The sequence below is a fragment of the Caretta caretta genome, chromosome 7 (genome assembly GCF_965140235.1).
Source record: "Caretta caretta isolate rCarCar2 chromosome 7, rCarCar1.hap1, whole genome shotgun sequence".
NCBI lineage: Eukaryota > Metazoa > Chordata > Testudines > Cheloniidae > Caretta > Caretta caretta.
Window position 1 is genome coordinate 67,481,322 of NC_134212.1, and position 16,314 is coordinate 67,497,635.

At 42.2% G+C, this 16,314-nt stretch overlaps 1 protein-coding gene across 1 annotated transcript in view; it reads left to right on the forward strand.

Annotated features, from left to right (window-relative positions):
- PPIF (peptidylprolyl isomerase F) overlaps positions 1–15,513 on the forward strand; it is a 17,005-nt gene extending 1,492 nt beyond the window's left edge. Inside the window, exons 2-6 of the mRNA XM_048856154.2 lie at positions 2,504–2,534; positions 4,499–4,587; positions 8,464–8,560; positions 11,015–11,090; positions 13,255–15,513. Coding sequence (XP_048712111.1) covers positions 2,504–2,534; positions 4,499–4,587; positions 8,464–8,560; positions 11,015–11,090; positions 13,255–13,390 — 429 coding nt within the window. The 3' untranslated portion in view covers positions 13,391–15,513. The remainder of the gene's footprint in view (positions 1–2,503; positions 2,535–4,498; positions 4,588–8,463; positions 8,561–11,014; positions 11,091–13,254) is intronic.
- The last annotated feature ends 801 nt before the right edge of the window (positions 15,514–16,314 follow it).

The following is a 16,314-nucleotide window of genomic DNA, read 5'->3' on the forward strand; positions in this document are numbered from 1 at the left end:
ACAGACTTTGGATCCTCTCCTACTCCTCCCAAAATCATTATGAAAGTGAAACAGCCCACTTCCTGTATGTGGCTCTTATTATTTAACTTCCGGATGGGGCAGTTGAGAACTTTTCAGTGCTAGGCTTCTGGCATTATATGGGGTGGTTGTCTTCTTACAGCTAAAGAGCTTTGTTAAGGCTGGCTTCTTTGTTAAGGTGAAGTATGAAAAATACCTGTAAAAGAGTCATAGAAATTGTGGGGAGATGGACAATTATGAAAGGTCCTGGGAATGAGTATGTGTTTGTAATACACACAGAAAATGATCCATCTGTTTTTGCTTTCTCACTTTTCTGTGGAGAAGTTAAATAATGCATTCAGAGATGGAGAGAAATGAGTAATACTGGTTTGCTTGAACTGTTTGAATCTTTGAACTAAGAGGCAAGTTTGGACTAAAATGCTTTGAAGAAAAACTCTGAATTTTTAAATTGATTAAAAACAAAATGTCTCTAGAAAATTATGCTTAAATTGCATAAAATAAGCAAAGTGTTTCTGGTGTTGATTATTTTGGAAACTCTATTTTAGTTGTCCAAAACTACCTTTCTGGTTGCAATCCTCAGTATAGCTTATGTAAACACACTTGAGACTTTTGGGTATGTAGCTAATGTCTCTTTCATTATCCTAGGCTTCTGAGTTTTCAGCTTCTTTATTTGTTAAAAAATACTTCCATAAAGTTTTAGGGTTGCCTGTTTTCCTTTATTTTGTTTGTTTTGTACTCTGGCTAAGGGGGCAGAGTTCTCCATTCTGGTTCCTTATCTTGTTTCCTGGAGGTGTTGTCCCAGTTCCTATGCTTTCCATTAGGTTCCTGCAGGATCACACTCCACAAGTTTGTGCAGCTGCTGTCTTTCACATCCACTCAACCACCCAATTGGTTGCTTGCTAGCTCATAATAATTCAGATACTGGAAAATCTTTGCCATTATAGAAACAGAAAAACAGAAACAGAAAAATCATGCCATGTATTACTCCTGTGATCGTCATGACAAATGCTGAATCTATAATAGCGATATGTCCCTTGTATCTTTAGTACCTGTTTGTGAACACACTGCGTAGGAGAAGGACTGAAATGTTTGTTTCAGAATATGAAGACAAGAAAGACTGTCATGTTCCATTCTGATTGATATTGATAGAAAGTTCATCACAGCTTCTTTCTTGCCCACCCATCCTTAGGTCTCTTTTGATGTAGCACATGAAGGTTCAAATGTGCTCTGAGAAGGGTTTCATGCGGCCAAAACCTTTGTTGAAAGTATTGCTGTGAAAACTAACCAAAACCAAATAGTCTTCACGTTGTCTTGAACTGTTTGAGGGACTTCTGGTAAAAATACCATTGTGCAAGGAGTTCATTACCAGATAGTCTTCTCTTTGGTATCATAAAATCATTCCTATAAAATTAATGGGATTATAAAGGTCACACCTTCTTGTGACTGAATGTTAGGGCAAAAGGAGGAAGTCAACATGCTTGGCTGTAGCATGTTCATGGTTGCATGGTCTTCCAGTGACTGTACTTGTGTGGCAATAGTGTTATCCTTGTGAGTAACTGTTGAGAACATATTACAGGATCCCCCTCTGTGCTGAACTGCATAGGATAGGAGTCTGTTAAAGCCCCAGCTAGAGAGCTTTGGTCATGCTTTTAGCTCTAAAGGCTCCCAGTTCAGTATGTGAGCCAAGATAACTGCCATTGCACTTACAGATCCGATACACTCCCTTCGTGGATCTGGCAATGCCTGCATCTTCACAAGGATATCTCTCTGCTCTGATTTGTGGTCTAAGTTGATTGAGGGACAATATGTACCCGAGAACAATCATGTACACTTTTTTGCAGATGGTCACTAGTCTAAAAAATCCATGCTGGCTGTTATGAAGAGATTTGTAGGGTCTACAAAAGTACTTCCTGTGAAATCTTCAGAAATGAAGACTTAATAATTTGACACTGTGTGACTTTGGGAATCAATTTTAGGTGTGCAACGTCTGCTCTTCTTTCTGTTCCTGCTACCTCAGTTTCCATAATATAACTATTTTTAAGCAGGCTTCAAAGATTAGTCTTTGCTGGAAGTAATTTAATTGCAACGATAGTCCAAAATACTTTTGGTCAATGATCCTGAGTCTTTCCAGTCAAATTTCAAATTCTTCCTGAATCTCATGTTGTATTGTTAATTTTAGTTCTTAAATACAACTACAATCAGTCTGAAGTGACTGACCAGAGGCCCAACAAGAAAGAGTTGCTTCAAAGAGGTGGTCTTTAATTACAGGCAAACTGCATTAAACTATTAGGCTATGTTAAAATGGTTGTTTAGGACATGGGGTTGCTTATTTTATATACAAGGTCATCCTTAGTACAGGTCTCCCCCTCTTTGGATTGGCTTAGTTCATGAAACCAATGTAGGTATCTTTTTAACTTTTTTCATGTGTGTATTTTGTTATGTAAAAGCTCACTTTTTGTGCTCTCTCTTTCTCTCTTTTTCACAGCTAAAAGCTGATGTGGTTCCAAAGACCGCTGGTAAGAAAGTGTCTTGAAAGTTTTATACTTTGTGATTTTAAGATTTAGATTAGATGGGGCAGGGGGGAATTGAAATTGGAGGGGAAAATGCATTCAGAATTAAAGCTTTACAGAAACTTTAACTAGCTCAATAGTTCATTGAAAAATAGGACAATATTCATTATGTTTTGTCACCAATTTTTCTAATTTTTTTTCCTGACAAAGTTGAGTTCACTACCTTGCCTGTGCATGAAAGTTATGTGTTTTGGTTACCGACGCTGAACAAAAATGTTTAACAAAAATAAAACACACACTTCTTTCACTGAAATCCAAAGCAACAGCAAATTGGAGGAATTGTGGAGTGGGGACAGTGTGGTTTGGGAGATTGGTAATGGGAGATAGAGGTGAAAGGGAGAAAAATCTAAGATGGTTTTAATCCTCCTACCCTGTTAGTGATCAAAAGTTTTTCTTTGGGGGCTGTTCAATGACCCAAGTGAACTTGAAGTCTTTAAAGCATGATTTGAGGACTTCAGTAACTCAGCCAGAGGTTATAGGTCTGTTACAGGACTGGATGAGGGTCTGTGGCCTGCAGTGTGTAGGAGGTCAGACTGGATGATCATGATGGTCCCTTCTAACCTTAGTCTATGAGTCTGAGTTGGTTGTCTTGGTCTACTTCCTAGTAGACAAGCGTCCATGGGAAAAATACCACTTTCACAAATGAAGCAAGAGCAAAGGTTTAAAAGGCATGGAGACTGAAATCTCACTCCTAGAGGTGTTATTTCAAACTGAGATTAAGGGCAAATCTATACTACAAAATTAGGTCAACCTAATTTTGATGTACAGCCACCACAGTGATTGAATTGCTTTTGCATGTCCAAACTACTCTCCTTGTGTCAGCAGTGTGTGTCCTCACCAGGACCCCTTGCACTGATTTAACTTTCAGGGTGGGGCATCGTGGGATGGCTTCTGAAAGGCAACCATAGTCGATGTAAACAACACAGTGTCTGTGCTGACACTGGATCGACCTAACTATGTAGTCCTCAGCGCAACATCTCTCACTGAGGTGGAGTTAAGTCACTGTCGTTGGTGGGTTACATTGGTGGGAGCTATGTTTTAGTGCAGACACTTGCAGAGTTTGGTCGAAGGAAGCTGCTTTACGTCGACCTAACTGTAGTGCAGTGTTCCCTCTAATTTTTCCCACGCATAAGTGGAATGAATTTTGTTATGTGCACCAATGTGGAGGAGGTGTGACGCATCCCCTCCATATTTGTGCACATAACAAAATTCATGTGGTGGGGGTGGGGCCGAGGGGTTTGTAGTGTGGGAGGGGCGCTCAGGGCTGGGGCAAAGGATTGGGGTGTGCTGGGGAGGTGAGGGATCTGCGGTGGGGCCACGGATGAGGGGCTCAGGGCTGGGGCATGGGGGGTTGAGGGCTTTGGCTGGGGGTGCAGGCTCTGGGGTGGAGCCAGGGATGAGGGGTTTGGGGTGCAGGCTTGCCTCGGGGCTATGGTGGGCAGGGAGAGAGGACTCCCCACAGATTTCTCTCCACCCGCAGCAGCACCTGGGCTGGGAGCGGGAGAGGTGCCTCTCCCCTGACCATGGGGCTTAATAGGCAGCTTAGATGGAACTTAACTGTAACGTAAACTAGGCTAAAAGAGTGCAAGTGAAATGACAAACGTTGCATTGTGGCTACCTATAATACTGCATGGTAGTGGGGGTAAACAAACTCTGACTTTGGGGCTCTCTTATTAGTACCTTTCACTAATAAAAAGTTCTCAAGCATGCACAATAGAAGAATTAAAAAAAAATTAATAGGACTTTATTTCACTGTTCGAGACTAAACTTTTTTTAAAGAACGTGCTTTAAACTTTTTTTAAAAAACACTGATGTGGGACCTAAATTACCTGCCATTTATTTTAATTTGGTTGTAGGGTACTGTATAATGATGTTACATGGTAGTAGTTCATATGTTTTTGTTTTACCAGAAAATTTCAGAGCTCTTTGTACCGGTGAAAAGGGTTTCGGGTATAAAGGATCCACCTTTCACAGAGTGATTCCTTTATTTATGTGCCAGGTAATGTAATCGTCAGTATTTTCACCAAACTTTTATTTTGGGAAACATATTATGGTGGATCTATTATACTGAATTCTGATATCTGATTTAAGAATTATTTTTATTTGTACAGTATTAGAACACAAGTTTAACACTGACTTTTAAATAGTTTTGCTGTTGTAACCTCTTAACAGCAGAAGGAAGATATGACAATGTGCCTTGCATTTCTGAACCTGTTGCTATGGCTGTTGTGTAGCACATCAGTTTGTACAAGTAAATGCAAATGCCACTCTAGACTGCTTTTAGAAATCCTGATTTTGGGAGCTGTGCTTTTGTGTAGTGATGTATTTTAACAAGTGGTGTGCTCAGTAAAATGGCTGTTGGTAAGGAAAACAGTCTGTGTGTAGAATTATAATCAGTGCAATGTAGCACATAAGAGAACAATGTACCCAATCTTTCTTTGCTGACAACATCTTGTTAAGCTATATTATGTTTGCTGTTGATATACAGGCATTTAAAAGAAAACAATCGGAGATTTCGTATGAACTACTCACTGTGTTTTCCAAGTAAATAGGCTGACTCACAAAAAGAATACTTGGTGTCTTAAGAGATTCTGAATGTGGCAATTACTTCTAATTTGAAGACTGAATCATTCTAAACTGCTATAAATAATACACAAACATGACAGTGATCCTGTTTAAAATAAAGTGTATATACACTTTGGAAGAGAAATTAATAGCCTACCTGTTTTGTGTGGATGCTTTATTAACATTCCATGATGCTCTGCATGACAGAAGGAGTGTGTTCCATTGCACTTGGACACAATTCCCCCCACCCCCAATTGCTGCAGTGTACTGGACTGCATGATAATTGGTTGCTTTCTCTCACCCCAGTGAAGGCTGCATTTCCACAGTAGTGTATTTATAGAGTTTTTGAATGGCTTTGTGATTTATTTGAGGTGAAAGGCTTTATAAACATGTAAATGCTGTTTTTAATCAATAACCTTGGAGGCACTTGCATCTTGAGCAAAAAACTGCATTTAAAATTTAAAAAATACCAAAACTCAAATGTTCTCATGTTGTCCCACTTTTGATAAGGGAAAGCGGACAAATATGCTGCAGTAGACTGACTTTATTTTGAAAATACGCTTTGGATCCTGTGGTGGTGGTGGAAAAGAATCAAGGTCTAGACTATGACCTAGGGGTCAGGAACTTGAAAATATTGATTGCTGCTCCACCACTAACTTACATAGTTCTATCCAAAATTAGTTGCCTGTCTCTCAGAAGTGTTGAGATGATGAGTTAGTGTTTGTAAAGTGCTCTGTATTTGCAGATGTGTAACTGCTACTATATGCTTCAAGGACCATGTAATAATTCTAGGACAATTTTTCTTTTAACATTCTAAAAGTGGTGGAAATAGTGAAAGCCATTCCACTCGTAGGAGGTGCAATGTTAGTGTGATGCAGCCTGACGAATACACCTAATTAAAGGTTGCCATGAACTTTACTTTGCAATTCAGATGCCTCTTGATGACACACAGCACGTAAAGCATGCTTCTGGGATTACACAAGAATTGCCACACTATTATGTAAAGCACAACTTTGGGCAGCTCAAGCCAATCTTGAAAATGTGAATGTCATACACAATATCTTATGATTCCAAAGAACATAAGAGCTGCCATACTGGGGGAGACTATGGTCCGTCTTGCCCAGTATTGTATCTCCAATAGTGTCCTGGACCAGAGCTTTTGGGGAGATATGCAGAGCAATTATAAAATGATACACCCCTGTCTTCCACTCCCCGGCTTCTGGTAGTCAGAAGTTTTAGACCTACCCCGAGCATGGAGTGGCATCTGACCATCTTGGCTAATAGCAATTGATGGACCTATTTCTCCATGGACTTTTCCAGTCCTTTTTTGAATCCAGTTGTACTTATGGCCATCACAACATCCTGTGGCAATGAGTTCTATGGGTTAGTTGTTGTGTAAAAAATTACCTCCTCTTACGTGTATTAAACCTGCCAACTTTTCATTTTATCAAGTGACCCCTGGTAAATAACACTTCTTTATTCATTTTTTCCACATTTTTCATAATTTTATAGACCCTATCATATCCCCCCTTTAGTCATCCCTGTTCTAAAATGAAGCGCTCTAATCTTTTTAAGTCCCTGCTCATATGGAAGCTGTTCCATACCCTTGATCACCTTTGCCCTTCTCTGACCCTTGTCCAGTTCTACCGTATCCTTTTTGAGATGGGTTTTGAAGTACTGGATACAGTTGGCGCACCATGGATTTATATAGTGGCATTATGGTATTTTTTGTCTTCTATTCTATCCCTTTCCTAATTGTCCCTAACATTCTGTTTGCAAGGATTAGCTTTCGTTTGCAGCAGTGTGCTTGGCACTGTACATACATAAGAACTCTCAGTCTGTGTCCTGAGGAACGTTCAGCCTATGATAGTTACAAGGCAGATAAAACAGGTCAGACATAGGACACATCAGGTGATCCTATGAATTAGGATTAATTGCCTAACAATTTTTGTCCTGTAAAAGAAAAACTATCGGGGGCATGATCCTGCGGCCTCTGCGAAAACTCCCTTTCAGCTCTGAGTGTGACTAAAATCAGATCATCTTTCCAAATTTAAAACTACAAAATCAAAATGTTTGGATTAAGACTCCCACAGTATCGGAATCTCTTCCATTGAGGGTAGGAAGTCTGCCAGTACTGCATAATCACCAGGTGAGTCTTCAGTACCTCTGTATTGAAGTGGTGAATAAAGTATCCATTGGGGACCTTTCCTGCAAAGTTACCCTAATTGTGAGCTCAACTGGAAAAAGTGAGTGAAAGTTTATAAAATTGTTACAAGAACCTATAACAAATGATGAGAAGACTTTCTGGGAAAATTATCAGAAGAAGCTGTCTGACAACTGCAGACTGAGAAATGGGCAGACAGGACAGGAGCAAGGTATATGATCCTTGCTGCCATCCCCATCATTTCCTGGTACCCTGGGATCCACCACATCACTGTTGAGCCTTCATCATCCTAATCCTGACCTGACCAGGCCAGAGAGAGGGGGACCCAGATGACATAGCCACCTTCAGTGGCTCTGGCTAACTAGGATGTGAGACTTTGCCACCAATCCCCACTCCCACCCACGTGTCCTTTTTTCTTCCCCACTTTATTTCTTCTCTTTCCTAACCCTCTCCTTTTGCCTTCTGTCTAATAAGGGTCGATGTTGGTATGAGTTTCCCAGGTCTCAGAGTGGCTAATAAGACCAAGTGCCATGTATTTGTTTTTCCAGCAGTGAGGTGGCAAGTAAACATTGACCCAAGACAGAAGCTGTATTTTGTGTCTTTGCTATTCTTTTCTCTCCCGTCTTGTGTGTGTTTGTCTTATTTTGTCTTCTAGGAAACAGGATTGGGATTTTAACAAAAACAGCACCAGCCTATCTTAATTAACTGTCTTTTTTTGGGAAAAGGAGAAGTTATTTCCACCTTTAATACTATCTAAAAGACTGTTGAACGATGGTTTTGGGTTTTTTCCATTTAAGGACTCTCTACAGCTAAAGGGAACAAGATGTTAAAATGAAAGTTCAACTTAACGCATTTGAAATATAAAGTATTAACTGTTTTTCCTCCATTTCTATATCTTTAATAAAAGGTTTAAAATTTTTAATCATGTGTTTGCTGTAGTACTAAGCAGGCTGAAGTCTCTATACCAAAGCCTGAACCTTGCTTAATGTTGTTTAATGTTGGATAGTGACAGGGTCATATTAACTCCTTTGAGCCCGTATATTCCATGTAAATTAATTACAACAGTGCGTATATTTTTAATAGCACCTGTTTTAGTATAAAATGCAACCTGTACATTAGTAAAGTTAAAAACCACTTATGTTTCAGGCTGGGGACTTTACCAACCACAATGGCACGGGAGGAAAATCCATTTATGGCAGTCGATTTCCAGATGAAAATTTCATACTTAAGCACGTTGGACCTGGTAAATAAACTTATTCCTCTTCCCTTCTGCTGAGCAATTTGTAATGATTGGTACCTGTAGAAAATGTCATTTTAAGGAGCACATATTTGAGGTGGGTGAGGTACTTGATCATTACAAAAAGGTCCATTGAGGTGGTGTCGAAGTGGTGAGGTGTTACTAGTTCAGCTGTGTTAATATACACATCATGTAGACAGCCTATGATGGGTGACAGTCAGATCATCACACCTATTGCAGTTTGCTTTAAGTGGATGCTATGCAAATTATCATAGCCTAACATGTTTGTTCTATTTTATGTTTACAAACTGTCCCAAACGTGGAACAACTCTTTTTGTAATGGAATGGAATTTGGCTACATTTTCTGTTTTCTGAATTTCCTGACTTGAATTTTTACTCAGAGTGAAATGAAGTGGTCATGGGTCTGTCTGACTGGTCACCATGGTGTTGGCTGTCCACCAGCTAGATGGTGTGGAAGGGAGCACAAAAGCTTTTAGCCAAAAGATCGGTTATAGCAACAGACGAATTATAATCAACTATAGTCAAAAGAGCAGGTGAATACAGGGGTGAGGGGGAAGAACCCAGTCACCTAGGAACATACACTTAGGAAATGTCTATGCAATTCTAACATATCAGACTTGTTCCATTTATCATGGGGACCAAGTCAGTTGGTTTTCCCTATTTACCATGCAAGCCACAATAGACATTACAAGGTAGGAGCCACCTTCAGGTTCCCAATCAGTGGTGAGCTGGAGCCAGTTCTAAAAGGGCTTCTAAATTTAACAACTGGCCAAAAGTGGCACCTTAGGCGCTGACTCTGTCGGTGCTCTGGGGCTGGAGCACCCATGGGGAAAATTTGGTGGGTGCAGAGCACCCACCAGCAGCTCCCCTCCCCGCCCCCAGCTCACCTCTGCTCCACTTCTGCCCCTGAGTTATGCTCTGCCCCATTCTGGTTCCCCCCCCACCCCACCCCCGTTTCCCACGAATCAGCTGTTCGCGCGGGAAGCCTGGGAGGGCTGAGACGTAAGCAGCTGCTTCATGCTTAGGCCCAAGGAGGCGGAGCGGAGGTGAGCTGGGGTGGGGGGGCACAAGGAGGGCCGCCCGCACCGCAGCAGGTAACCTTCGGGGGGGGACACGCAGGGGAACTGCTCCCTTCCCCAGCTCACCTCCGCCTCTCTGGGCCTGCCTGCTTCTCAGCCCTCCCAGGCTTCCTACACAAACAGCTGATTTGCGGGAAGTCGGGGGTGTGGAGAAGCAGAGTGGGGTGGCACATTCAGAGGAGGAGGTGGAGTGGAGGTGAGCTGGGGCCGGGCAGGGAGCTGCCGGTGGGTCACCCGCCAAATTTTCCCCAGGGGTGCTCCAGCCCCGGAGCACCCACGGAGTCTGTGCCTAAGGTTTCAGAGTAACAGCCGTGTTAGTCTGTATTCACAAAAAGAAAAGGCGTACTTGTGGCACCTTAGAGACTAACCAATTTATTTGAGCATGAGCTTTCGTGAGCTACGGCTCACTTCATCATTTTAAAGAGAGTGGTCACTTTGGATGGGCTATTACCAGCAGGAGAGTGAGTTTGTGGGCGGGGGGGCAGAGGGTGAGAAAACCTGGTTTTGTGCTGGAAATGGCCCAACTTGATGATCACTTTAGATAAACTATTACCAGCAGGAGAGTGGGGTGGGAGGAGGTATTGTTTCATGGTCTCTGTGTGTATATATAATGTCTTCTGCAGTTTCCACAGTATGCATCCGATGAAGTGAGCTGTAGCTCACGAAAGCTCATGCTCAAATAAATTGGTTAGTCTCTAAGGTGCCACAAGTACTCCTTTTCTTTGTGCCTAAGGTGCCACTTTTGATGTGATCAATGTGGGGAGCAGCCGCTCCCCCTGCTCCCCCCCAGCTATGCTACTCCGCACCTAGGAGCCAGAGGGACCTGCCAGATGCTTGCCGGGAGCTGCCCCAGGTAAGCACCGCCGGGACTCCCCACCTCGCCCCCCGGCAGGTCCCTCTGGCTCTTAAGGCCAGGGCACGGTGGGCACCCACTACGCTAGCCCACGAGACCCTCCTGCCTGGTTCCGGGGGCAGTCAGGAGACGGGAGGAGGGTGGATGGGGCAAGGGTGGGAGGGGTGTCAAGGAATGTGGGGGGCTGGATGGGGCAGGAGTCCCAGGGGGTGGGCCACGACCCCCTTGTGGAGTGAGGAGGGAACCAGTTGTTAAGATTTTGGCAGCTCATCACTGGTCCCAATGGCAGATGAACTATCCCCATACTACCATTGCTGGAGGAGAAAGGAAAGGAGAAAGAAAGGGTGGGACATGAGCAGCCACGCTGAAGCAACATGCCTTCCGCCCTATTCCGCATCTCTACTAGCCTTATGTATGCAAAGGAAAAGTGCATTTTCTCTACAGTGCATTTTCTCTACAGCACATTTTTCAGATGAATACATTGCTAATATGTTCATGTTTTTGCAGGTATACTCTCAATGGCCAATGCAGGACCCAATACAAATGGGTCTCAGTTCTTCATTTGCACTGCCAAAACTGACTGGTAAGTTTTCCGTAGAAATACATATGGTAACACTTACCCCATGGGTCTGCAGTTTTTAAAAATGTATCTACATTAATTGCTCTGTCATTACAAGTCTTGAAGTTCTGCAGAAAAGGACCTGGAGATTACAGTGGATGAGAAGCTGGATTTGAGTCAGCAGTGCGCCCACATTGCTAGGAGGGCTAATGGCCTATTGGGCTGCATTAGTAGGAACATTGCCAGCAGATCGAGGGAAGTGATTATTCCCCTTTATTGGGCACTGGTGAGGCCACATCTGGAGTATTGAGTCCAGTTTTGGGCCCCCCCACTACAGAAAGGATGTGGACAATTTGGAGAGAGTCCAGTGGAGAGCAATGAAAATGATTAGGGGGCTGGAGCACATGACTTACGAGGAGAGGCTGAGAGAACTGGGCTTATTTAGTCTGCAGAAGAGAAGAGTGAGGGAGGATCTGATAGCAGTCTTCAACTACCTGAAGGGGGGTTCCAAAGAGGATGGAGCTCGGCTGTTCTCAGCGGTGGCTGATGACAGAACAAGAAGCAGTGGTCTCAAGTTGCAGTGCGGGAGGTCTAGGTTGGGTATTAGAAAACACTATTTCACTAGGAGGGTGGTGAAGCACTGAAATGGGTTACCTAGGGAGGTGGTGGAATCTCCATCTGTCGAGGTTTTTAAGGCCCAGCTTGACAAAGCCCTGGCTGGGATGATTTAGTTGGTGTTTGTCCTGCTTTGAGCAGGGGTTGAGCTAGATGACCTCCTGAGGTCTCTTCCAACCGTAATCTTCTATGATTTGGGGAGGTTGGAGGAAATGAGGACATAAGGGAGATAAATCAAACAGTTGATGTTGCGCTGTGCATTTGAATGGATCCAATAAGTGGTTTCATTTTCCTATTATAAAATGAAGGCATCACGTTTATTTTTATTCTCATTTTCTTTGGATGCAGTAATGTACCTCTTGCTGTTCCCAGCATACTTCAGTAATACCTTCATCATTGCTGGAACAAGCCTTTGCTTCTTCCAAGTCCAAAGTTGATTAGCATTGGTAGCGCAGGGTGAAGCCATAGGTCAGGAGTGGAAATTAAGAAAAAGGAGTCCGCCTTCACCAGATATTTACCCTGTGAGTTGTAAATTTCTCCATCACTTCCTAGGAAATAATCTGTTTGAGCCAGAAGCTCTAAACATAAGTTAATAGGATGAACATGGGTGGAGGACTGCTCTCCCTTGCATGTTTAAAAAGTTTACTTTTTTTAACTTCTAAAGAAATTACAAGTGAGTCTGGACACTGGGACTACTTCATTAGCATTATGTGAGTTAGAAAAATATAAAACCTTGGGTTAGCTGAAGGTTCATGCATCTCTTCCTCCCCGTTCCTCCTCCTCTTCCCCCCAATTACAACAATCTTGTAAGTGTATTGAGACCTCCTACAAAACTGCAGGACAGTAATGAATGCAATGTTTGCTTTCCCCTCCCCTCCATGCAAAACGATTCTACGAACAAATTCTCACTGTAGCCCCAGGATGTGTAGAATGCTTACTGACAAGTGGAGATAGAAAGGTTAAGTGATTTGGTCAATCCTGGGGCTTCCAGTCTCCCAGGTTGGGTTGCTTCACTAGACACCATGCTGCCTTACAGTCCCGAAAGGCCTGACCCAGATGCAATTGTACTCGAGAGACTTATATTGACTTCAGTGAGCTTTGGATTAGCCCCACTTAGAACAGCCTTTGCTATTCACGTCTCTCTCTCTACTGCTCCTGTCATTTGGAATACCTTTTCTGTAGCTGTCTGCCTCATCGTGTCAGTACATTTTGCTCCCATATTTAAGACGTTCCCCTTGCCCTCCCTCCCCAACTATACCACTTCCCTTCTATCTCCATCTCCTTCTGCTATTGGTACTTAAGGCTTGCAACCTGAAACGCTTTACGTTCTTAAGTAATGGGCACTACGCAAGATAAGGCCATTATCCTGCTAACTTTTATTCATGTGAGGAAGGGCCTGTAGGATCAGGTCCTAAAGCTGTATTGTATTCTTTTACTTTTTCAGTAAGTAGAGTTGATCAGAATGTCATCAGCTAGTCTGAATATGCATTCATATTCAGCATCCCCCTTACTTTCAGTGTGTATTTAGTTTAATATTGCTTTTACTTATACTTATTTATTATTCATATCACAGGCTAGATGGAAAACATGTTGTGTTTGGCTACGTAAAGGAAGGAATGGAAGTTGTGAAAAAAATCGAGAGCTTTGGTTCCAAGAATGGAAAGACATCCAAAAAGATTGTCATTACTGACTGTGGTCAGCTGTCGTAACCCACTGCCTGTAACTCAGGAGAACTTAGGTGCTGTGAAAAAGAAAAATGAGGAAGAAGCATGTCTGATTTCACTTTTAGCGTTGTTAATTGCTGATGTGAAAATATATTTATGTCTGTTCAAGATAATTCATTGAAGATGCTATGATCAGGGACAGTAGAAATGTGAGGAATTCTAGTTAAAAATCTCCATCTTATTGTGGGTAGGGTCTAGAGTCCACATTTTCTATCTAACTTGGCTCTACTTTTACATTGTTGTATAATATTATTTACTCACAACAATGAGAATATTCTTAAAATATGTATTAGCGTGTTAAACTGAACTACCAAAATAGAGGCTTTCAGGCCAAGCTTGATCAAGAACCCCATAGTATCCTGCAAGCTGAAGTGCAGTCATTCAACACTGTATTGGGCAGCAATATGAATATTAATTTTGTCATAAATTACAAGGAACATTGTGAGCCTTATCAGAATATTTGAAAGATTATCCTGTTGTCGACTTGGCTAGTCAGAGTTTGCACCCTTCTCTATTTCAAATGAATGTAAAGTTAGTGTTTGACAAATCCATCCAGGTTCAGTGAATAAATTCATTAGCTGGATGTTTCAGGCAGTAGGATCAACAGTGAAGTAATTAAGGATGTTGCATTTAAACTTTTGTAATTGGGGTTAAAATGCTTCATTAAGATGAAATAAAGAATGCTGCATTTCCTTTGGTGCTATGTTTCATTCCTGTCTGGTTGCGGACTTGAAGTTGTACTGATAAAGCAAATTAGTTAATGCTCTCAAGGCTATCTCTGCAACCAGAAGGACTAGAATCTTCTTTCTGCAAAAGATGACAAAACTTACAGTGCAACTTAAATCGATGGATTTCTATTGTCTTGGACCATTGCTAATTCTTTAACAGAGGGGGGAAACTAAGACTAAGGCTTGGTCTACACTGGGAGCGGGGATCGACCTGAGATACGTTGACTCCAGCTACGCTATTCTCATAGCTGAAGTTGTGTATCTTAGGTTGACTTACCTCGCGTCCTCACGGTTGACTGCCGCCGCTCCCCCGTCGACTCCGCTTCTGCCTCTTGCCACAGTGGAGTACAGGAGTCGACGGCAGAGCGATCGGGGATCAATCACTACCCGCCAATCCGGCGGGTAGTGTAGACGTACCCACAAAGTATCTTGTATCTAAATGAATTGATCAAATTAACTTTTTGCTTTACATTATATTAAACTGGGTTGGTGGGCATGCTACCACAGCTCCAGTCATTTACTTGATAGAGTCAAGAGATAACCAGAACTGATCAAGTGACCTTCTTTGTAATGCAACTGCTAACTAACCGGCAGTGCAGCTCTACTCTGAAACCTGACTAGGTAAAAATAGCAGCAGATCCATTTTCTGTGTGTATTCAGAATGCTATCCCAAATGACAAATAAGTTTTACTGCTTTTTGTTTCTGTTAGCCCGTCAGAGCCAATTTATCTTGGGGATTAGCTGGATTCCATTTCTTCTGGTGCATCATCAACAGAATTACTAATTTAAAATTGGTTACTTCAGTGAGAGGGAAGGAATCCAGATGGTCTGATGGGAGTCCATCAAGAGTTTTCAGGGCTGGCAGTTAGAAAATACATCTTTTCACTCGTAAACTGTGTACATCTGATAGGGAAGCATTGAGAAATAATGGTAATAAAACCTTACAATGACATTTCTAGAGTCACTTAAGCTGCTAAATATATATATATTTATATACAAGTGGTGGAGGAAGTGTCTTGGTGGCTGGTACAGTAATTATTCAGGAAATAAAAATAAAATGTGAAGGCTCTTTCCAAATGTGAGTTAATGTCCATCATATAGAACAACAGTATGCAAGTTTAAAATGCATCATGCACTAGATGGATGTCTTTTTAGCTAATTGAAGATTACATACATTTGTGTATGTGTGTGATGGAATTTCAAGTATAATTTCACAGAAAATAGGACTGAACCGCTTTTTATTATAGTTCCACTATTGATTTCTTTTGAAATATTTAAAAAATATTTTAGCTAATGTTGAATGTTGATATAAAATATTTTATATGTTCCCTTCATTTGTGTGTGGAAAATCATTAAATACATTTTTTGGTTAAAAAAGAAGTCTGTTTCTTATGTGAGTTTAATGTTGTCCATTGATTTAAAACTGGCATGTGAACAGCTGAAATATCACAGTATTGGTTGTGTTTCACTCGAGCTGCACTATTCTCTGAAATTCCCCCTTGTCATATTGTCTATATCAAGGGTGGCCAACCTGCGCCTGAGAAGGAGCCAGTGTGCATTGCCAAAGAGCAACAGTAACACGTCAGCTTCCCCTCAGCCCGCTTCCCTCCCGCCCCCAGTGTCTCCCACCCTACAGCTGCACTGCTGATTAGCACCTAACCCTCCATCCCTGCACCTCCCACCTGCTGCGATCAGCTGTTTAGTGGTGTGCAGCAGACTCGGGGAAGGGGTGGGAGCCTTGGGGAAGGAGTGGAGTGGGGCCTGGGGCAGAGCCAGGGGTTGAGCAGTGAGCACCCTGTAGCACACTGGAAAGTTGGAACCTGTAGCTCCAGCCCTGGTGTTGGCGTCTATGCCAGGAGTTGCATATTAACCTCTGAAGAGCCACATGTGGGCCACCCCGGTCTATATCAATGGTCCTCGGAGCTGCCACTTCTTCATTTAGTAGATACTCAGAACCACAAAACTCGTCGTAGTCAGCAAGTCAAACTTTCATGATTGTCTTACACTGGAGAGAGAGCTCTTCTAAAATGGGTTAATGTGTGCATGGGGAGATTAATGCCAGAAGGGATCATTTGATCATCTGGCCTGATATGGATAACACAAGACATAAAATTTCACTGTTATCCCTGTACTGAGCTCAATAACTTCTGTTTGACTAAAGCATAACTTCCAGAAAGGCCT